This window comes from Chrysochloris asiatica, unplaced genomic scaffold, assembly GCF_000296735.1.
Source record: "Chrysochloris asiatica unplaced genomic scaffold, ChrAsi1.0 scaffold00004, whole genome shotgun sequence".
Taxonomy (NCBI): Eukaryota; Metazoa; Chordata; class Mammalia; order Afrosoricida; family Chrysochloridae; genus Chrysochloris; species Chrysochloris asiatica.
In genome coordinates this window covers 35030428-35054376 of record NW_006408522.1, presented here as the reverse complement: position 1 = coordinate 35054376, position 23949 = coordinate 35030428, and the positions used below count along the sequence as shown (strand labels likewise).

The 23949-nt window shown below is 37.8% G+C and overlaps 1 protein-coding gene across 1 annotated transcript in view; it reads left to right on the top strand.

Moving 5' to 3' along the window:
• The window catches only part of CHP1 (calcineurin-like EF-hand protein 1), a 50680-nt gene extending 26985 nt beyond the window's left edge, over positions 1–23695 (top strand). The window contains exons 3-7 of the mRNA XM_006831754.1: positions 2875–2955; positions 7016–7143; positions 9965–10026; positions 23386–23508; positions 23642–23695. Of these exons, the coding sequence (XP_006831817.1) occupies positions 2875–2955; positions 7016–7143; positions 9965–10026; positions 23386–23508; positions 23642–23695 (448 nt within the window). The remainder of the gene's footprint in view (positions 1–2874; positions 2956–7015; positions 7144–9964; positions 10027–23385; positions 23509–23641) is intronic.
• Positions 23696–23949: the final 254 nt, after the last annotated feature.

Here is a 23949-nt window from a genome sequence, read left to right as displayed (position 1 = left end):
AATATGTCATTTGATATCTTGACTGCTGCAACCCTATATAGGGTTTCCAAAGAGTGACTGGTGAGTTTGAACTGCCGACTTTGCAGTCCAGCATATTAACCCACAGCACTGCACCAGGACTCCATATAATATTCTTTATTGTGGTGGTGGTTATATGCCGTGGAGTCGGTTCCAACTCATAGCGACCCTGTGCAGGGTTTCCAAGGCTGTATATCTTTACAGTAGCAGAAAGCTTCATCTTTCTCCCACAGAACAGTTGGTAGTTTCAAATTGCTAACCCTGAGGTTAGCAGCCTTTTGTCCAGGATCTAGTCCAGGATCATGCATTGACTGTAGTTATATATCGCTTTGATCTAGAACAGTTTGTCTTTGTCTTTCATGACATTGATACGTTTTAAAGAGTATAGCTCAGATATGATGTGGACAGCATAGATTACTAGCCAAAGGTTTTTTAAAAATGTATTTATTAAAACTCTTTTAAGGAAGCATTTAACAGTCGAAAGGTTTGATTTGGTAAAGAAGTGTGGTTTAGTAGAAAAAGAATATGTACGTTAGAGCTATAAACCTAGATTTAAATTATAATTATCTTCCTACCTGTATGGCACTGGCTAGACTAGTTACTTTATCTGACAGATTTCCATTTCCTTAACTATAAGAGGAGAGAAAGAATACATTAATTAGCATGAGAAATTATTTCAGAATACTTAAAACAGTGTGTGTGTGTCATGGATTGAATTGTGTCTCCCAAAAATATGTGTCCATTTGGCTAAGCCATTATTCTTAGGGGTTTGCCAGTTTTGTCATACATGATTTCGTAGTTATGTAATTGTCTGACCATTGACAAGATCTGATGTAATTATCCTCACTTTGTGACCTCTATTTGTGTTGTAAATTCTGACCTCTGTGTTCATGAGAGCAGAATCTGGTTATGTTAGTGATGATTAGGTTATGTTAATGCAAAAGAACTAGGGTGGGGCAAGGGGAAGGAGGGGAAGGTGGAGCACAGGGTAGGGAATAGACAGACACAGGATAGTGTGGTTGCTAGGGAGGGAGTACAGCCAGTAAGAGGCATTTCTGTGGGGTGGGCCTTGCATCACCTTTTATCTTACAAGAGATAATATGAGAGAGATTTTAGCAGAGAGAGATAAAGAGACTTCAGTACTACCAAGAAAGAGCTAGAGCTCATCCTTTGCACCTAGGGTCTCTGCATTGAGTACCTCTGGACCCCAGAGGAAGATTGAAGCTAAGACACCTAGAGATATCCAAGGGACTCTGGCCCACAGATATTAAAAGGAGAGAAGGACTTTCCCCCAGAGCCTTCAGAAAGCAGCCTTTCCCTAGAGAACTGGCAGTCTAAATTCCTGTAGAATTCTAGCCTCCTAAAGTACAAGAAGCTCTGGTAGCGTAGTGGTTACGAATCGGGCTGTGAACCTTAAGGTCAGCGGTTCGAAACTACCAGCTGCTCCGCGGGAGAAAGATGAGGCTTTCTACTCCCGTAAAGATTTACACCCTCGGAAACCCTGTACAGGGTCGCTATGGGTCAGACCCGACTCGACGGCACTTAACAACAACAACAACAAAGTACAAGAATAATTTTCTGTTTGTTAAAGCTATTGACTTGTGATGTTTCTGTTATAGCAACAATAGATAACTAAGACTGTGTCTATGAAATAAATAGTAGTAGTAATATTAACTTCAATATAATCTCCAATTTATGAGGGGATTATTACAGTTGCCATATTTGAGGCTATAGTCTATAGAAAGCAGGTGGGGGGGGGGCTTAAGTCAGAGCAAGAAAGTATGGAAATTAGTCCAAAGAACTAATGGCCTATAGTGAACCACAGTCTCCTCTATCTGAGACCAGAAGAACTGTCACTACTGTCCACGTTAACCAGGATCACAATAGAAGGTCCTAGTTAGAATGGGTAAAATATGTAATACAAAATTCAAATTAAAAAAAATAAAATAGACTGGAGAAACCCCTGATTCTATTGCCCTAAAACACCCAGTCATCCAACTCAAAGCTGAAGAAGCCATCTGTCAGCCAAATAATAGACTATAAAATAAATAATAATAGCCATGAAAAATATGCTCCTTAGAACAATCAGCTATACAAGACCAAAGGGCAACATTTGCCCAAAACCAAAGATGAGAAGGAGGAACAGGGAAACTGGGCAAATGGAACTTGTAGAGGAAACGGGGAGAATGCTGACACAATACTGGGATTGCAAGCAGTGTCATGAATGACCCTGTGTATGAATTATTGATTGAAAATCTGTGCATGAATTATTGATTGATAAACCAATTTGCTATATAAAATTTCACCCAAAGTACAATAAAATGTTTCCCCAAAAAAAGAGAGAGTGTAGAAATCAGCTGCTTTCCACATTTGATTTACTTCTTTCCTGGATGTAAATCTCACCTAAGAACTTACATTTCACAGGTTCAGGTATGTACCAAATGTATGGGGACTTCTCTGAATATTTGCCCCCATATTTAAACTCTGTTGTATGATACTTTCCATTTGCTGTATATTCACCACTAAATAACCTAAGTATAAAATGGTAATACTCAAAGAATCATTTACTGGAATGGCCTAGTATTTGCTTGTTAGTTGGTTTATTGACATAACCTGTGTGTGAAGTCAATGGAATGTGACGTAATCAAATTTGGCTTCTCCACTCCTTGGTTAGTACAAGAAACACTTGGCAGCTATTAAAGTGCTATTCTTTGCAGTTGTTTGGATTAATTTACCATAGAAGTAAATTCCAGGAGGTAATGAGCTTGCTAGATCGCATTCTGTTTCAGACTAAGGGAGTTTGTGTGGAGGATCAATGGTCACTAACTCAAAGTGATTCTCTCCCTGACTTGGCAGCCGAGAAGATTTCCAGCGAATTCCAGAACTTGCCATCAACCCATTGGGGGACCGGATCATCAATGCCTTTTTTCCAGAGGGGTGAGTCTTTGCAGTTATTGGGCTTCCTTTGGGGGGTATATCAGCCTGAATTAATTGCTAATCTGGAATAATGGTACTGACTAGGTCATCTCAATCCCTTGTCCCATGTAATTAACTTGGGCATCCTTAACTTTTTCATATCTAAAGTATCTCTTTCTTTTATCCTCTTCTTTGTTTTCAGTGTCAAGTAAGCATATCAACCCATTTTCAAAATTCTGTCTTTAATTCCTGTTTATTATTTGATGGTCAGACTAAACGTTTAATATATAACCAATACTTAAAAATTATTAACGAAATATTTTGTATTTTGTTTTTCTTATTACGCCTTTGAGGTCCACATATCAATTCAGATTAGCCCCATTTCCAGTGCTCAGTAGCCACATGTGACTGACTAATGGCTGCTGTATTGAACAGTGCAGTGCATGCGTGCATGGCATACACACTTTCGTTCTCTTTTTCGCTCTCTAGATTGTGTGTGTACCTGATACACACATAGACACCTGATACATACATTCACATAATTGTGTGTGTGTGTTTTTTTCACATAATTTTTTCTGAACCATTTAAGAATAAGTTGTATAATCATGGCTTTATATCTCTAAATACTTCAGTTGTATATTTCCTTGAAACAGGAATATTCTTTTACATATCCATAGTACAATTTTCAACATTAAATTTAGCATTAATGCAGTACTTCAGTAATCTCTAATCTATTTTAATCTAATCTTTTATTTGTATTGCAGTTTTGTCAGTTCATCCAATAATGTACTTTATAGCATTTGTTCCCCTTCAGCACATAATCTAATCTAGGGTCAAGTACTGCATTTAGTTGTCATTTCTTTTTAACGTCCTGTTAATCTGTAATATTTCCACAGCCTTTTTAAAGAAAGCAGTTCTCCCTACTACACATACATGTTTTAAAATATGCTACCTAGATTTGGCTTTGTCTGACATAAAACTAGGCTTCAGTTTATTGACATAGTCTGCCCCTCTACTTAACACACTGCCTTCCTTACTTGAAAGTACTGAATAAGTGTTTATTAATGTGATGAGAAGGAGCTCTGATAGCATAGTGGTTATGAATCGGGCTGTGAACCTTAAGGTCAGCAATTCGAAACTACCAGCGGCTCTGCGGGAGAAAGATGAGGCTTTCTGCTCTTGTAAAGATTTACAGCCTCGGAAACACTGTACAGGGTTGCTATGGGTCAGAACCGACTCGACGGCACTTAACAACAACAATGTGATGAGATTACCATTTTCATGAGTAAGGCTTATTTTATATAATCATGTTTCAAGTAATCTCCTAAATAATCACTTTCTGGTTCCATGTGATTTGTCTATATGTCCTTCAGATCTTCAGTGCAAAAAGCTAAATGGGTGCCAGTTTTTAATAATGAGACTTGAAACTAAGTGTCAGTGCAGACTATCAGAAAAATACTGAGAAAAAAGAAAATTTAAAAACTTAGTTGAGAGTAAAGGAATTTACAGGCTGAGAAGTTGGGGACTCAGTAAATTTGAGTAACAGAAAACTAAAGGTAGAAACTTGTAGCCAGTTTATTATAAAGACAGGATTTGAACCAAGTCCTATGCTTTTCAGATTCCTATAGGCCATGAGTAGTCTTTCTTCCCTCCCTCATTTCCCCCTATCTCTCATCCTGAACTGCTCCATTTGTTTCAGGTCCATGATTTTGTGCTGAATTCTTCCATTTCTCTGCTCGCTCTTTTAGCCCTTGCAGAGAGCTTAAATGAAACATGCCCAAAGATAACTTTCATAGCTATGCTTTTTATCCAAACCCTTTACAAACTCAGTAGAGTCACTTTGCCAGCTTTTCCCCAGGGTTCCTTAGTCACCATTGATTACTTGAGCAGCTTATGAAAAGCTGTTTTGTAAGGCTTACCACTTATGCTCTGCCAACAGAACCTCCTGGCTATTCTCTCTACTGATCTACTGATAAAGAAACTAGGTGGGTGTACATGAGGAAGCAGAGAGCTACACTGCTAAAGTTAGTCAAACTGCTTCTTGCTCTAATCAAATTTGGATATTTGGTTTGGGGGGGGTGCGGTTTGTTGTTTTTTCCCCTTTTCTAGACATTTGCAGGATGAATTTTTTCTGCTCCCATGAAGATTTACAGCCTCGGAAACCCTATACAGGGTCGCTGTGAGTCGGAACCAACTCCACGGCACATAACCACCACCACCACCACCAGTTACCTTTTACTCAGACTATGCCTGATTAACCTGTTGGTTCTGGAATGTGACTCAAATCTCATTCTACATTATTTAATTCCTCAGAACTTACTCATACTTTTGATCACATACTGCATGCACCATTAGTAATATAATTACTTTGACTATAAAGGTCATTGTTTTGAGTACAGTGAGCTCATGAGCTAGCCTTTGAGCTCTAGCTTTAGGAAGTGTCTGCTTAGTACTTAATAAGTGTGTCTACCTGGCATTAAGAGATCTTACATAGCACATCTTTTTAGTGGGACACACACACACAAAACCCATTTCCATAGAGTCAATTTCAACTCAGTGATCAGTGATCCTATGGGACAGAGTAGAATTCTCACCATAGGGTTTCCAAGGCTGTAATCCCTATGGAAGCATGCTGCCACATCTTTCTCCCAAAGAGCAGCTAGCTGATGGGTTTGAAGGCTGACATTTTCATTTGCTGCCAAGCACTTAATCTCTGTGCTTCCAGGGCTCCTAATGGAACACAAAGAAACTAGGATTTATTTTCAGATAGCCATAGTAACCCAGCAACCTGTTGTTTCCAAAACTGCTGTGTATCAATAATTATGTTACATAACATAAGTTTTTTATATCAAAGAACAAATTCTTCATCCATTAAAGTTTTTAACAATGGTTGTTGTACTTGATTGGAAGAACTCGAGCTAGCATTGTTCTTTATTCCAGTTTTTCGATATTGTGTTTATTACTTTTATAACAAATTTATTTAGATAGAAACTTTTCTGTAGTATACCTTAGGCATGTATGTCACTTCAGAGGAGAGATGGGATTGAGAAGTCAGTGGGTTGGAAGGAATAGCTGCTTGATGCAGAATCAGAAACAAGTGAGTACAAGCCATGACTCTCTTCATTCTTTAGTCTGAGAGCCACCACACATCTTTTTTGTGAGAAGAGATAAAAGTAAATTCAATAGGTAACTTAGGATCTGGCTTAAGTCCTGTTTCTTCTCTAAGTCTGTTTAATCATTTGTAATGCAGGAATATTAATACTTAATTTGATAAGATTTTGGGGTGAGGGTTTAACTGAAGACACTTTTTAAGCCTAACCAGTACCTATTGCTGTTGAGTCAACTCTGACTCATGCATGGTCCTTCCATGTGTGTCAAAATAGAAATGTGCTATTTTGAGTTTTCAGTGGCTGATTTTTCAGAAGTAGATCACCAGACTTCTTCCAATGTGATTCTTGGTGGGCTAGAACTTCTAATCACTTGGTTAGCAACTGAGCATGTTGAACATTTGCATCACCATGGGATTCCTTGAGTAGTTCTGTCTCGTCAGTTCTGACATTTTGTGACCCTATAGGACAGAGTAGACTAGTTTTAAAGACTGCAGATCTTTGTGGAAGCAGACTGCCACATCTTGCACCCATGGAGTGGCAGGTGTGGTGTACACTCACCTTTTAATTAGTAGCTGAGTGCTTAATCACTGCTCCACAGGGCTCCTTATAAGTTCCAACCTGCTTACCACTGCCATCAATTCAATTCTAACCCATAGTGACCCTACATATGATTTCCAAAGCTGTAAATCTTTATGGGAGCAGAAAGCTTCATCTTTCTCCTGCAAAGCCACTTGATGGGTTTGAACCCTTGACTTGTGGCTAACAGTCCAGTGCTTATCCTGTATGTAGCACCACCAGGGCTCCTGTATGAGTTCCAAAGTACCATGCAAATAGAGAAAAACTTCATTAAATGGACTTTCATTTAATGTAACTAAAGCTGTTGCAAATATGTTAAATTCATAAGAAATTATTTTCCTGACTGATGTACCCTGATTAATAATGGTGTTTTTGTGTGTTTATTTCCTAATCAGAGAGGACCAAGTAAATTTCCGTGGATTCATGAGAACTTTGGCTCATTTCCGACCCATTGAAGATAATGAAAAGAGCAAAGATGTGAATGGACCAGAACCACTCAACAGCCGAAGCAACAAACTGCATTGTAAGGAAAAATTCTGGCTTGAAAATATGCTTTTCATTTCTGACAAATCATTTATTTACTGCTTAATAGCATAGTGGTTAAGAGCTCAAACCCAGGCTGACTGGATTTGAATTCCAGCTTTACTACTTTTTGGCCATGTGACTGTGGGTTGTTGTTATTAAGTGCCGTCGAGTCGGTTCCAACCCATAGTGACCCTGTATAGGGTTTCCGAGGAGCAGCTGGTGAGTTTGAACTGCTGACCTTGCAGTTCAAATGGCTTTGTAGTCTGGCACATTAACCCACAGTGACTTTGGATAGTATATTGAACCTCAGTTTTACTCATCTGTGAAATAGTATACTAAAATTCCACACAGGGTTGTTGTGAGGATTAAATGAGATTATACCAAGGAACAATTCATGGCAATGGTTTTAAATCCATTTTCTACAAAATTTTTGAAGCTCCCTTGTATCTGTTAGATGCTTCCAATAGTGCCTCGTATGCACTAAATACCCAAAAATGATAGCTTTTAGAATCATGTGGAGGCCTGGTTTGTCCCTGTAGGGTAAGCACTAGACTGCTAACCACAAGGTCGGTGGCTCAAACCCACCAGCTGCTTCTTGGAAACTGGTAGGTTGAATCAGAACTGACTCAATGACATTTAACAACCACAACAGTATTCTCATTATAATTCGTTGATTACCAACTGTGCAGTAAGCACTGTGGAAAGTGTTAAGAATGATAATAGTGAGCAAGACCCAGTCCCCATTCATCAGGAATAATGGCAACCCTCAGCCCATTTTAGAATTCATTAGCTGTTGGATGTGACATACATAATAGGAGTGAATAGCTAGATTACTACATGGTTTCATTTTTGTCTCTGTATCTCTTGTCTCCTTTCCTTGGATACTTGTTAGATTTCCCCTAAGCACTTGTTGGGCCATGTATATTGCCCAGTCCCTTACATCACTTCTCCAGAAAGTTGAATTTCTCTTTTCACTTTTGTTGTTGTTTTAAGTGCTGTCCAGTTGATTCCGACCCACAGCGACTCTGTATAGGGTTTTCAAGGAGCCGCTGGTGAGCATATACTGCCAAACTTGCAGTTCAAACGGCTTTGCAGTCCGGCACATTAACCCACAGTGCCACACCAGGACTTTTCACTTTAGCAAGTTAAAATTGTATTAAGCTGATTTGGCCCAAGCTTCTCTTAGAAAGGGGCACAGTAAGTAATATATAAGGAGATATGTGAAGCCATAGTAAATGTGGCCTAGCTTGTTTTTACTTGTGCATAGGAGTATGTGTTCACATGTCTTTGAGAAGCACTGAAATAAGTATTATATAGGACAAGACAGATTCATGAATCACAAAACTAAAACACTGCTCATCTTTACCACAAGATCATGTCCCTTGATTATTGTTGTTACTGAGTGCCATCAAGCTGTTTGTAGTGACTCCATACAGGATTTCCTTGGAGTGGCTGATGGGTTTAAACTGTCAACCTTGCAGTTAGCAGTTCAGTGCTTATCTTGCAGCACCACACTAGAATCTGGTTCCTTAATTAACAGCAGAAAACTTGAAAAAAAAACTAAATATAGGAGAAAATAGAACTCTAATGAATTGTCAAATTTATTGAATAATGTGTGATTTTTATTTCGCATAATCTTACTCTTATTCCCACAGCATTTTGAATGTGTTATAGCACTTAGCAACAATGGGCTCAAACATAATTGTGAGAATGGCAGAAGACCAGACAGTGTTTCATTTTGTTGTGCAGAGTCACTATGAGTCAGAACCAACTCTACCACACCTAACAACAAACAATATAGCACTTAGAATGTAGTAGCATGATTAGCTGTATTGCTCTCCTATACTAAGTAGTGACTTTCTAGAATAATTTTTTTAAATTTGCATATCTTAATAACTGTATAAAGCTGTGCTTTTAACTTTCTAAAATTCATAGCATCCTATTGAAAACTAATAACTTTAGTGGCGAACTCAAAGTGATTCAAAGCATGAAAACAGCTATAATTATAAGGCTGTCATTTCCTCAGTGAGATTTCTCAGTGTTTATAAAATCTTCCAGTGTTACACTCTTCACTAGGTTGCCTGTTAACAGTATATATAGATTCTGAACAATATTAATTCTTCTGCATCCTCTCTCTTACATGGACACAAGCAACATTCTCGTTATTGTAGTTTGTAGAAGGCCATACATCGTTGCTATGAGTCGGAACCAACTCCAAGGCACTTACCTACAGCAACAGCAGCTTTTGTTAAAGACAGAGAACTGTGATAAGGCCAAGAAACCATCAAATTCTACCTCAGGACTCCCATGTAGTAAAGAATTACTTGAAAGTTGACATGAATTTGCAAAGAGCTTGTATCCCAGAGTGATACTTTGTAGAGTCCATAGACATGATGCCTGTGTGGCTTCTTTTGTTTCTTACCCTGGAGTGGAATTGCTAGGTTGTGAGAGGTGACCCTTACTTCTAGACCTACTTACGTTGTATTTTTTTTGTCTATTTGTTAACATTCTAGCATTAAAAAAAAAAATTACATTTAGCTTTTTCTTTTCTAGAAGTTTTGTTTAAAGAATGACTGTATCTCATTAAATTTCAGGTGCCTTCTATTATGAGATATATCTCAATTTTATGAATGTTAAAATGTCTTTAAAAGCCCTGCAAGTTTAAAAAAAAAAAAAAGCCCTGCAAATGGTATCCATTGTTTTTTAAAAATCTATTAATATACTGTCAGTTTTCTGTATAGTGTTCTTTAGATATTTAGTTCCCTGAGACTGGGCAAAATACTACTGAATTTCCACTAACTATTGTTTTTCCTTACCAGTTGCTTTTCGATTATATGATTTGGATAAAGATGACAAGATCTCTCGTGATGAGCTGTTACAGGTATGTCGGCAAGCTCACTATACATGTGGATAAATGTGTGCTTGGGCCCTGCCTGGTTATCCTCATGGACAGAAATAGTTCTTTCCTTCAATAAACCTTTTAACACTTGCTATGTACAGAGTCCTATCTAAGTATAATAATAGAGCAGATGACTTGAGGAAACGTAAAATGGCTCATTGAATTCTAATACACAGATAATCTCCACTGTTTTAAAAGCTAGTTTAAATATCTTTTTGATGTTGACTGGCAGAACTAGCTGAAAAATGAAAGATGGCTTAGATCAGATGGTTCAATAGATGCCAAACCAGCTTATTGGCACCCCAGTAATTTATGTGAACACTGTTGTTTATTCTATCCTTGGGTTTAACATAGAATCAAGGAATTACTATGGTCCTGGTGGACATGGATCTCGCTGTCCTTTGTTGTTGCTCCCAATAGACAGCTGACCTCCTACTAGCAGGAACTGGCATCACCCATGTCTTCTCCCACCTTTTCTCTTTCTAGAAATTTGAGAAAAGCAAATATTATTTTTAAAAAAATATGTATTTCCGTATCAGGAGAATCTTAGGCTAATACATTCAGGAAAATGGGAATTTTCTCTATTTTAAGATATTTTAAGATACACCTAAAAAGTAAACTGGTTTCCACTCACCCTGAAATAAATGAGAACTTGTTCACTTTTTTTTTTCTAACTTTTTATTGTGAACTGACTGGAAGTTCACAGAACAGATCAGTTTAATAATTCATGCATTTTTTTTTTCATGTCATTGATTGCGGTCACTACAATGTGACATCATTTAATGCACATTCTCTCTGTGTTTCCCATTTCTATTCCTCCTTTTCTAACCTTTCTGAACTTTAAACTTTGTCTTTGGGTAATGCTGCCCTTTTGATCTCAAAGGGTTGATTAAGGGACTCTTGGTGTAGTGCTGTGGAATAAAGCTCTGGACTGCATGGTCAGCTTGAACTGCAAAGTTGATGACTCAGACCCACCAGCCACTCTTTGGAACCTACTCAATGGCAATTAACAACAACCCTAGTGGTGGTGTTCCCTTGTAAATTTGTGTGTTGCTTGGCTGAAAATTGAGCCATGAGAGTAAGTTCATTTCCAGACTTGAAGAATGGAAAGAGCTACTTTTTTGGAGGTTACACCAGTCTTTTTCTGACCATTAAGCCTGGTCTTTTTAATCTTGAGTTTTGTTCACATTTTTTTTCTGTCAGAGATAAAACCAAAACAGTTTACAAATCATTGTTGTGTTTCTTTTTGTACATGTGTATGTGTAGTTTTAAATATATTTTTTATCATGTACATTTATAAATGTATAATTTACAAACAAAATATATTTGATTTTCAACTAGGTATTTCTGATACATATGAAAGTTCTCATCTTTTAAGGTTTATTTTATGCCTTACAGATGTATATGGTATAGTGATTAAAAGCATAGACTAGGCAGCTGGACTTGTTGTTGTTGTTAAGTGCTGTCGAGTCGGTTCCGACCCGTAGCGACCCTGTACAGGGTTTCCGAGGGTGTAAATCTTTACGGGAGTAGAAAGCCTCATCTTTCTCCCGCGGAGCGGCTGGTAGTTTCGAACCGCTAGCCTTAAGGTTCGCAGCCCGATTCGTAACCACTACGCTACCAGAGCAGCTGGACTACTTGTGTTCAAAGTCTACATCTCATCCTCTATAACTGTGGCTTTGGATAAACTGTGCCTTGGTTTAAGCATCTATAAAATGGGTATAATTAAGCATAACTACCTCACAGTGTTGCTGTTGTAACAGAGTGGTAATTTATAGAAACCATCTGGCATTGAAATGTTACTTCTTATTTTTTAACGGACCTTTGAATCTCCAGGGTGATAATTACAACAGAATAATCTCTATTTTAAATAATAACTTATATCCATTATTTCTTATTTAATTGCATTGATTTTCTTTTGAAAGACACAGGAAATGATTATAAAGTTGATTCTTAAGCAATATGGTAGTTAAATGTAGCTCCCAACTATCACCCTCCATAGTAGAAAATCCGTGTTAACATGTTTGGCTCCCTCAAATTTTACTTACTAATAGCCTGTTCTTGACAAGAAGCCTTACTATTACAATAGCATGACTAGTCCGTCAGCACTTTTTTTTTTTTTTTTCCTCTATTCTCTTTATTGGAGTCCTGGTATGGCGCTATGGTTTAATGTGCTGGACTGCAAGGTTGGTTTAAACTTCAAGGTCAGCAGTTCAAGCTCCTCGGAAACCCTATACAGGTTCACTATGAGTCGGAACTGACTAAACGGCATTTTATAATAACAATGAGATATCATTGCTGATGTAAGATGGATTTTGGCTGAAAGCAGAGAATACCAGAAAGATGTTTACCTGTGCTTTATTGACTATGCAGAGGCTTTTGATTGTGTGGATCATGACAGGCTATGGACAGCATTGTGGAGAGTGAGCATCCTGCAACACTTGATTGTGCACATGAGGAACCTATGCACAGAGCAAGGGAACATTGAATGATTTTAAATTAGAAAAGGTTTACACCAGGATTGTTTTCTTCCACCATACTTATTCAATCTGTATGCTGAGCAAATAATCTGAGAAGCTGGATTATATGAATAAAAAACATGGCATCAGGATTGGAGGAAGACCTATTAACAACATGCAATATGCAGATGATACAACGTCGCTTGCTGAAAGTGAAGACCTAAAATACTGATGAAGTTCAAAGACCACAGCCTTCAGTATGAGCTGCACCTCAGTGTAAAGAAAACAGATCCTCACCACTGGACCAATAAATAACACCCATCTAAAAGGAGAAAAGATTGAAGAAAAGCCTTCATTTTGCTAGGATCAACCATAAGCACTCATGGAAACAGCAGTAGAGAAATCTAAGAACTTGTTGCATTAGGCAAATCTGCTATACAAAACCTCTTCAAAGTATTGAAGAGCAAAGATGTCACTTTGAGGACTAAGGTTTACCTGAGGCAAAGCCATGGTATTTTTAGTAACCTCATATTGATGCAAAACTTGGACAGTGAATAAGGAAGACTGTGCAAGAATTGATGCATTTGAGTTATGGTGTTGGAGGAGAAGATTAAAAGTACCATGGACTGCCAAAAGAACAAACCAGTCTGTTTTGGAAGAAGTACAGCCAGAATGCTTCTTGGAAGCCAAGATGGCCAGACTTCGTTTTTCATCCTTTGGACATATTGTCAGGAGTAACTAGTCCTTGGGGAAGGATATCGTGTCTGGTAAAATGAAGGGTCAGAGAGAAAGAGGAAGACTCCCAACTAGATGGATTGACACCGTGGCAGCAGTGATGGACTCAAATATAGCAATTGCGAGATTGGTGTAGGACTGGGCAGTGTTTTGTTCTGTTGTGCATAGGGTCATTATGGTTTGGTACCAACTCAGTGGCATCTAACAATAACAACAATGGCTAATGATTGTGAGCATTTCTTCATATGTTTGTTGGGTGCCTGAAGTGTCTGTTCCTGTCCTCTGCCTGTTTTAAAATTGAATTATTTGTCTTGTATTGAAGTGTTGGGTTCTATAGTTTTTGGAGAATACTCTTTTGTCTGATAGGTTGTTGCCAAATATTTTTCCCAGTCTGTGGTTTTTCTTTTAACATTTTTGGTGAAATATTTTGATGCAAATAAGTATCTAATTTTTAAGAGATCCTAGCCATCTATTTTTTCTTCTATTTGTGGACTTTCAGTTGTTTCATAATGTATTTGTGCCACGTATCAGAGTTCTTAAGCTTATCCCTATTTTTTCATGGGTGATCTCTATATAGTTCTATGTTTTACAATTAAATCTTTATTCCACATTGAGTTTTTGTTTTTTTTTTTTAAGTTTTTCGTGTGAACTGAGTAAGTTTACATGGGAGAACATCAGCTTTACACTCATCCTATCATATTTCATTTCATTGCAATAACTACAACCCCCTCCATGCGTTTGCTTCCATTCCCTCTGGGTTTTTTTTGGATGTACACCAAAGCACTCAGGAATATATTCAGACAACCAAAGGGCATATCCTGCAAGCCTGCCCCCAAGCCACCAACACACAGCCCCTCTCCCTCCTTGAGTCTAGAGTCCCCAGCGACTCCATCTCTCCATGTCATCATGTCTGCCTCCCTCCATAACTGGCGTCGCTGCTTCTCTGGATAGGGTCCCACACTCTGCTCTTCTCCCCTGATGGTCCCAGGGTCCTCAGCGACTGGACTGCAAAATCAACCACTCCCCACCTTTTGTTAAAAAACATGTACCTTTACATTTCCAACCCTCACAGTCAGTCCTGATAGTAATTATTCACTATTGTACCACAAGAGTGTTATCCCCATCTCCTTTAATCAGCCTTGTCTAGACAGGTTGAAAACCACTCAGTGGAGATTCTACCTTCCCCAGTACCTTCTGACACTAAGTTGAATTCTTTTTTATATATGGTGTGAGATATGGGTCTTATTTCATTTTTCTGGAAATAGATTTCCAATTTTTCCAGCCCCATCTGTTGAAACTATAATCTCTTTCCCATTTAATACATTTTGGTCCTTTGTTGAAGATCAACTGACCATAGGTGGCTTCTCAATTCTGTTCCATTGATCTATGTCTCTTTTATTTGCCAGTTCCAGGCTGTCTTGATTAGTGTGACTGAGTAGTAGGTTAATTAGTTTCTCCATCTCTTCAAAGAATGATGTTGGAATCTGGATTGGGATCTCATTATATCTGTAGGCTGCTTTGGGTAGTATTGACATTTTTGCAATGTGAAGTCTTCCTATCCATGAGTAGGGCATATTCCCCATATCTGCGGGTCTTTTCTGGTTTCTTGTAGTAGTGTTTTGTAATTTTCTTTGTATAGAGCTATTGCTTCTCTGGTTAGATGTATTCCTAAATATTTCATTCTTTTTTTTTTTTTAGGTATCTATTGTAAATGGTATTATTTTCCTGATTTCCTCTTCAGAGCTTTCTTTATAAGTGTAGGATCATATCATCTGCAAATAGAGAGTTTTACTTCTTCTTTGCTATATTCTTTTTGTTGTTAGGTGCCATCGAGTTGGTACTGACTTATAGCGACCCTGTGTACACTGCCCGGTACTGGGCCATCCTCACAATTATTGCCACACTTAAGCCCATTGATGCTGCCACTTTGCCAGTCCATCTTGCTGGGGGTCTTCATCTTTTTCTCTGACTTTCCACCTTACCAAACATGATATCCTTCTTCAATGACTGGTCCCTCCTGACAATATGTCCGAAGTATGAGAGACTAAGTTTGGCTATCCTCGCCTCCAAGGAGCACTCTGGCTGCACTTCTTCCAACACAGATCTGTTTGTTCTTTTGGCAGCCCATGGCACTTTATATATTGTTGTTGTTGTTGTCGAGTGCCGGCGAGTCAATTCCGACCCATAGCAACCCTGTATAGGATTTCCGAGGAGCTGCTGGTGAGCTTGAACTGCCAACCTTGCAGTTCAGACGGCTTTGCAGTCTGGCTCATTAACCCACAGCGCCACACCAGAACTCCATATTGGGTATCATTAATTTCCCTTTCTTGCCTTACAGCTCTAGCTAAGACTTTCAGCACAGTATTGAATAGGAGTGGTTGACATAGGGCATCCTTGTGTGGTTCATATTTGCAAGGAAAATGACTGACTTGTTTCTCACCACTGAGAGTGATATTGGCTGTTGGGTTTTGTATATATGCCCTTAATTATGTTGAGAAGTTTCCCTTCTATTCCTATTATTTGAGTGTTTTTATGAGGAATGAGTGTTGAATTTTGTCCAGTGCCTTTTTCTGCATCAATTGACATGATCATGTTTTTTTTTTTTTACTTTGTTTTATTTATGTGGTGGATTGTTTTGATTGCTTCTCTAATAGTGAACTATCCCTGCATATCTGGTATGAATCCCAATTTTTCATGATATATTATTTTTTTGATATATTGTTAGATTTTATTTGCTAGGATTTTGTTGAGAATTTTTACATCTGTGTTCATGAGGGATATTAGTCTATAATTTACTTTCTTAGAATGTCTTTGCCTGATTTTGGTATCAGAGTTATGATTGCTTCATCAGATAAATTCGGGAGTTTTACATCCTTTTCTATACCATGGAAGAGTAGAATTGGTGCCAGCTCTTTTCCAAATGTTAAGTCATCTGGGCCTGGCTTTTTGTTGGGATTTTTAATTTAATGACCTGATCAATTTCTTGTTACAAGCCTGTTCAATTTTTCTGTTTCAGCCTGTGTTAGTTTAGGTAGCTCATGTGTCTAGACATATGTCTTATTTCTTCTAGGTTTTCATATTTGTTGGAGTATAATTCTTCATACTATTCTGTTATTAATCCTTTTTATTTCTGTTGGTTCTGTCATAATGTCATTCTTACTGTGTTACTCACATCTCTATTTTTTTCTTTGTTAGATTTTCCAATGGTTTGTCAGTTTTATATATTCTTCCTATTGTTTTTATGTGTTCTATTTAATTTATTTCTGCTTTAAACCCTTTATTATTTATTTTCTTCTGGTGGAAGCATGATTACTTTGCAGCTCTTCATCTAATTGCTGGAGATGTTTGTTCAAGGTATAGTTTTTGGCTCTTTTTTCTTTTTGGTTTTGTACATTTATTGCTATAAATTGCCCTCAAATCACTGCTTCTGCTCTGTCCCAAAGGTTTTTCCTAAGCTGTTTTCATTCTCATTTGACTCAAGGAATTTTTTTACTTGATTTTTAAATTTGATCTGTTACTCAGTAGCTTATAAACAGGATATTGTTCAACTTCAGTGTATTTGATTTTTTTACTTTGATCCTCCTACTGTTGATTTCTAATTTTATGGCATTGTGATCTATAAAGACACTTGGTAGTATTTTGTTGTTTTCAAATCTACTGAGGTTTGTTTTGTGTCCTAGGATATCGTCTATTCTGGAGAATGTTCCATGTTTACTAGAAAAGAATGTATATTGTGCTGTTGTTTGGTTGAGTGCTATGTATATGCTTATGAAGTCAAGTTGGTTGATTGTGTTGTTTAGTTCATCTGTGTCTTTGTTGAGTGTCTTTATACTTGTTCTGTCCATCAAAAGTGGTACAATATGGCTTGCAAGTTTTTAAGAGGGAGTTTCAGAGTGTGCAGGGGAAGGTAGAATCCCACTGAATACTTTTCATCTTACCTAAATGGGTCTGGTGAAAGGAGATGGGGATAGGATTCTTTTGATTCAATAGTGAATAATCGTTACCATGACTGTGATTGTCAGAACTGTGAATGTAGAAGTTTTGTAACATAAAGGGGTGAGTAGTTAATCAACATTCCAGGAACAAAGGACCCTAGGAACATCAAGGGAGAAGAGCATGAACGGAATGCAGGACCCCATCCAGAGAAGCAGCAACACCAGAGATGGAGGCAGAGTTGATGACATAGAGTGATAGAGCAGCTAAGGACTCTAGACTCTTGGAAAGAGAAAGGCTGTGTGCTTGTGGCCAGAAGGCAAGCTTGTATTCAACCATGACTCATAGAATGGGATAAAATGGCTACTAATGTTTATACCCCATTTTGTTCAAAGAAGGATAATGCAGTAATATAAAAATAGGCAAGTAATCAGGACTAACTGTAGTAAAAAATAAAAATCAGTAAATGGTGAGGTCCTGTTTACCTGTTAAAAGTGGGCCATAAATTTGTTTTTTGAGATTTCTTAAGATGAATACAGTTATGGATTGAATTGCATCCACCAAAAATACGTATTGGTGTCCTAAACCCTATACCTCTGAAAGGAATATAATGTAATTACTTCATGTGTAATGTAATATAATGTAATTATGTTCCACAATGGAATCTAGTGTAATCACATTCCACAATGTAACCTGATATAATGTATTTAATTAATTGAGGTAATACCAATGTAGAATGGATCATAAACCGAATCACTTCTGAGTTATATAAAGAGCAACACAGTTATACAAAGGTATATGGGTAGGTGTACATGAGAAGAGATAGATGCCATGTGAGGACTGCCTACAAGCCAAGGAACAAAGAAACACCTAGAGCTACTGAAAAGGAAAGAATCAATACTCTGATTCACACTTTTACCCTCCAGAACTGAGAAAATAAATTTCTGCTCTTTGTAGTAAAAAAAAAAAAAAAAGTGGTGCATTAAAATCTCCTGCTATTGTTATAGATTGTGTACTTCAGTTCTGTCAGAGTTTGGTTTCTGTATTTGAGGCTTGTTTATTGGAGACACATATTTATTAAGAGTATGTCCTCTTGTTCAGTTGACCCCTTATTTACGATATAATGTCTTGCTTTGTATCTTATACTGGTTTTGGCATTAAAGTCTATTTTATCAAAGATTAATATTGCTGTTCTTGCTCATTTTTGATAGCCATTAGTTAGATTTTTTTTTTTTTTCAATCTGTTTCTGTCTTTGTAAGATGTTTCTCTTTTAACAGTATATTGAAGGATCCTGTTTTCTTATCCGTTCTGCTACCCTGTCCCTTGACTGGTTCATGTAATCCCTTTAAATTCAGAGTAATTATTGGTAAGCAGTGGAGTCCTAGTGTGGCACTGTAGTATAAGCACTGGACCACAAGATCAGTTTGAACCACAAGGTAATTGGTTCAAACCCACCGTCCGCTCCTAGGAAACCCTATACAGGGATTACTGTGAGTCAGAACTGATTCGATGGCACTTAACAACAACAGTGAATTGATTGCTGTCATTTTGCGATGTGTTATTTTTGTGATCCTGCTGGGGTTTTTGTTCCACATAATTTTCTGTAATTAGCACCTATTTTGTATGCACTGTAGGATAAGCATTGGATTGGGAACCACAATGTCGGCAGTTTAAACCCACCAGCTGATCCTCAGAAATTCTAGTCAGAATTGACCCAACAGCAATTAACAACAATGTATTATATACTGCACTCATAGAAAAGCTGCATTTTCAGTACAAAATAAAAATTTTACACAAAGTGCAAGGTTTTTTGTGCATGGCAGCATATTGCAACAACAGCTTTACAGATTTCCTTTTCTCTTTTTACAGTGGTCCGTATGCTGGTTGATTTATATTAAAGTGGCAGGAACCCACAACTGCAAACCTCAGTGTACAGTTCATATCAAGCAATTCAGTTTTTCCTTGTAATGTCATGACTTCTCTCTGCTTCTTGGGAACACTTCCAGCATCACTAGTGACCCTTCATATGGGTCCCATGCTGTTAATCCAGGTTTACAGTATTACAGTAAATATGATGAAAAATACACAGAAAACATCAGAAATCACTTTTTACTGTGATGTGCAATTTACTGGAGAGACGAACTTCTCATACATTTTTCACTTGATTATTTGCTTGTAAAATAAATTATAGAAATAACAAGTTTGAGTAGCAGGAATACTGTCCTTTGCCTTTGGATAGGAAATATCTTCAATGAGATGAGTTTGTTTCATTGAAAGTTGTTGCTATGTATGGACTTAAGCATTCTGAATACAAAAAGTAGAAGCAGTGGTTTCTATAGTTGCTTGCTTTTATTCTCTGGTCCTAATATGACTGCAGAAAGATTTTTTGAAGGGACTTGATTTAAGGCCTAGGACAGGGAGAGAAGAGACCATTTGGCTGGAGTGTCGGGTGATTTATGAAGTCAGTGCTTACAATATTCCAGGGGCCAGGATGACTTTAGGACAAATGTTCTCATGTATTGTTAAGATGTAAGACAACCAGTTTTATCCTAGCAAGTAAAGATAAAATTTTACCAAAGTGAGAAGCAGACAAAGTTTATCTTTCTCTAGGCACTGTCATTTCTAAAACTTTTAGTAATTTGCACTTCTTAAGTACTCAGTGGTCAGTTTACCCTAAGGAAAGGCTGATTGTAGTGGTCATTTCATGGGTAAAAACTTGTGTCAAAGCTTACCAGATTCTCACCAGCTGCTCCTTAAAACCCTATACAGGATCTCTGTGGGTTGGAATTGACTTGACAGCACTTAACATCAACAATCTTTGCAGGAGCACATCACCTGTTCTTTTGTTGTGAGAAATACTGGTGGATTTTGGAACTGCAGACCTTCCAGTTAGCAGCCAAGTGCTTAACCATTGTACCACCAGGGTTCTTATTACATATGTATAACTTATTTCATATTAATCATAGTTCAATAAGGACAGTTGCTATACTACCTAACTCATTTTATGAGGCTTTAAGGAGCTCTGCTGGTTCTTAAAGCACTCAGCTGCTAACCAAAAGGTGGACAGTTCAAACCCACCAACTGGTCTATGGGAGTAAAAGCCTGGCAATCCGCTAAAGATTACAACCTTGAAAACTCTATGGGACGATTCTGTTTTGTCTGTTAGGTCACTATGGGTCAAACTTGACTTGATGGCATACAGCAGCAGCATGGCTTTGATATGAAAACTTTGATAAATGTAATACAAGTAAAGAAAATTACAGCCCAAACTCTCATTCACATAGATATAAACATCCTAAACAAAATATTAACTCACTGAATCCAGCAATACATGAAAAGGATGTTTTGTTATAATCACGGTAGATTCAAACAAGGAATTCAAGGTTGCATTTTATTGCATTAACAGATTTTTTTAAAATAAAAATTATCTTTTCCTTAGAAAATAGTATTTGATATAATTTCTCATCCAATCATGATTTTTATGTCATAGAAAACCAGAAAGGGAAGGTTTCTTAAGCTGATAAAGGATATATATGAAAACTCTTGCCAAACACTGAAGTAAATCCTGGTTGCTAATAAACTTCCAAGGAGCTCTGGTAGCATAGTGGTTACGAATTGGGCTGCAAACTACAAGGTCAGCAGTTCGAAACTACCAGTTGTTCCATGGGAGAAAGATGAGGCTTTCTGCTCCCATAAAGATGTATAGCCTCGGAAACCCTGTATGGGGTAGCTATGAGCTGGAACTGACTCCACGGCATATCACAACAACAACAAATAAACTTCGAACTGGAACAACAATAGGTGACAACTTGGAGAAGTGGAAAAAGCACTGACCTTGGGAATGGAACTTGGTCAGAGACTCATGCCACCTGAGTTGAACCACTTCTATGCAACCCACCCCCACCCCCCAATCTAATACTATAATTTTAAAAATTAAATGCTTCAGAAAATCATCGGAGTCAATCTGATGAAACTCTTGTTGGAGGATGGATTTGTCTGGTTGACCACATACAAGGAAGATGGCAAACGTCTTGGTCATTCATTATTTCTACTAACATTGTCTCTTTAATGAAGTCTACGTGTGTACATTTCACCTCTTAAAATCAGCCTTCACTTTCCAAGAATTTTTTTTTTTTTTTTAAATACTAAAACCACTTTCTACACAGTATTTCAGTGTTTTTAAATTTCCTTTTCAGAGACTCCTGTAACTTGTATTTTTAAAATCTCTTTCTTGAAGACAAGAAAAAGCAAATATAGAGACCAAACCTTATTGTTGTTAAGTGCCTTCGAGTTGGACCCGACCCCTAGCAACCCTATACAGGGTTTCCGAGGAACGACTGGTGAGCTTGAACCGCCGACCTTGCAGTTCAAACGGCTTTGCAGTCTGGCACATTAACCCACAGCACCAGGGCACTAATAAACCTTATTAGTAGTTATCAAAGGGGGAAGATGGGGAAAAGTGGAACTATTATTATAGGAAAAATTGTACTGGTTAAGGGTAGGGTTGCACAGCTGATTATTGTAATTGTCAATAATTTTTACTTCTGTAAAAAATTGAATTGGCAAAAGTTGTGTGATATATTTACAAAAACAGAAGATAGCTGCTGAGGCTATTGGGATTTGGTTCCTTGGTTTGGTGTTTTAGTGTCATGATGTCATGGGACATCCCAGTTCATTGGGCTAATATGTTTAGTGCTTCTGTTCTGTCTTAGTTCATTGCTTACTACCTGGGGTCTTAAAAGCTTGTAAGTGGCCATTCAAGGCATAACAATTGATCTCTATTTTCCTGGAGCAACACAGGAAGGAGAGTCAGGAATAGGAGGAGGATATGAATGTACATCCAGAAGAAATGGATGGTGCCCAGCTACTGTTTACCATTACTGAATGTTTTGGTTAAAGACCCCATAGATGAATCCCAATCAAAGTGGAGGGAGTATAGAATAGAATTTCAAATTCTCAGGGACTGTAGACTTTCTGGAGCCATGAGTGCTGGATGAATTCCTGAAAGTATTGTCTAGAGATAATCTTTAAAATTTAAACCAAAAAATAGCCCCTAAAGTCATCTTAAAAGCAAACAATAGTTTAGCTGAACAAGTTATAAAGGTCTGCCCTCAGCATCATGTTCTTTAGGGACTATCTGTATGGGATCAAAATGACAACTAGAAAGATAGGAACAACAACAAAACATGTATTTCATGAGATTGGAAAGAGAGGAAGGCTGAGACCAAACTGTCCCTTACTTTCTAATATTTAAGAACTGGAACTTAAGATTCCTCCTATCTACCAGCCCTAGTTTTCTATGGAAAGCTCTTTTGAAAAGAGAAGTGGCTGACTTTAGTGATGTGAAGCATCAGAAAAGTACCATCTTCCTTTTCATAGTGTCTAAGAATCACATCATATAGGCACATATTTTAAGATAGCAGTTTTCAAAGGGTGTTCATACCCCAAAGATGATGATAGCAAGATTAGGAGGAAGGTCTCTAGGTTAAGTTTGGTGAACTTAATCAAATTTGGTGATCCAATTAAATTCTCTTATTGCAGTTTTCACAGCCCTTTAAAATATGCTTGTTACTTTTCTAAGTAAGAAGAACGGTTAGTATATATAGCACTTTATAGACTAACTATATTAAGGACCTTTATGAGGCATACCTTTGTGCTTTCTGGACTATAGGAATGCTGGGTTAATTGACCACCTCAGAGAGGACTCCATTAGGTGGGATTCCAGAAAGCCCTACCAAAGTGACTTAAGCCAATATGGGACTAACGTTTCACAAGTAACAAGAAGTCTTTCTCATGCAGGAAGATTGTTCAGGGCCGGTACAGTGCCTGGATGATATCTGGGAACCAGGTTTCTTCTATATTCTTTCTCTGGTACCCATGGCACTTAAGACTTTCTCATCAGACATATGACAGTCCCAGAATGACTGCTGTGCTACCAGGCATTGGATCTGCATTTTGGGTAGGAAGATGGGTAAGGAAAAAATACAGAGGGCTGTACTCTAGTTATACTTTGCCTTCCTATGCAATAACCTCATCAGAGATTTCTGCTTAAGTTATCTAGATTGGCCTAGACTAGACGTTAAAGGTTTCAACTCTTCAGCTGTTATATTTTCAGACATCAAAGGAAAAGGGGAAGATGAGTTTATCTTTAATCTTAGCAAAATAATTTTATCAGCCCCAAGTCCCTGTAATTCCTGGCTCTTGGTCCTGCAGGTGCTACGCATGATGGTTGGCGTAAATATCTCGGATGAGCAGCTGGGCAGCATTGCAGACAGGACCATCCAGGAGGCTGATCAGGATGGGGACAGCGCCATATCTTTCACAGAATTTGTTAAGGTCAGAAAGTCACTTCTTTTCTTCTGCACAGAAGGGCAGGAAGAAAAAAATTAATTATGCAGATGAGAGCTGGGGACAGTATCTATTGTTGTGACCTTCATACCTGTAATTCGATTTTCTTTTTTTACTCCAGGTTTTGGAAAAGGTGGATGTTGAACAGAAAATGAGCATCCGATTTCTTCATTAAAGGACTGAGACCAAACTAACCCTTGCTTTCTGATATTTAAGAACTGGAACCTGAGTGTCCTCCTATCCACCAGCCCAACCTCTACCCCATCATTTCCCCTTATCCCAAAGTAATACTGTTGCATGACCCCAAGACATGTTCTATCAACACAAACCTGCCTTTGGTGTTAACAAGGCATTACAGAATGGTACTCCTAGCCCATTTTTTTTCAGTATCCATTTACTGTTTTCTCCATTCAGAAATATCTTCTTCCC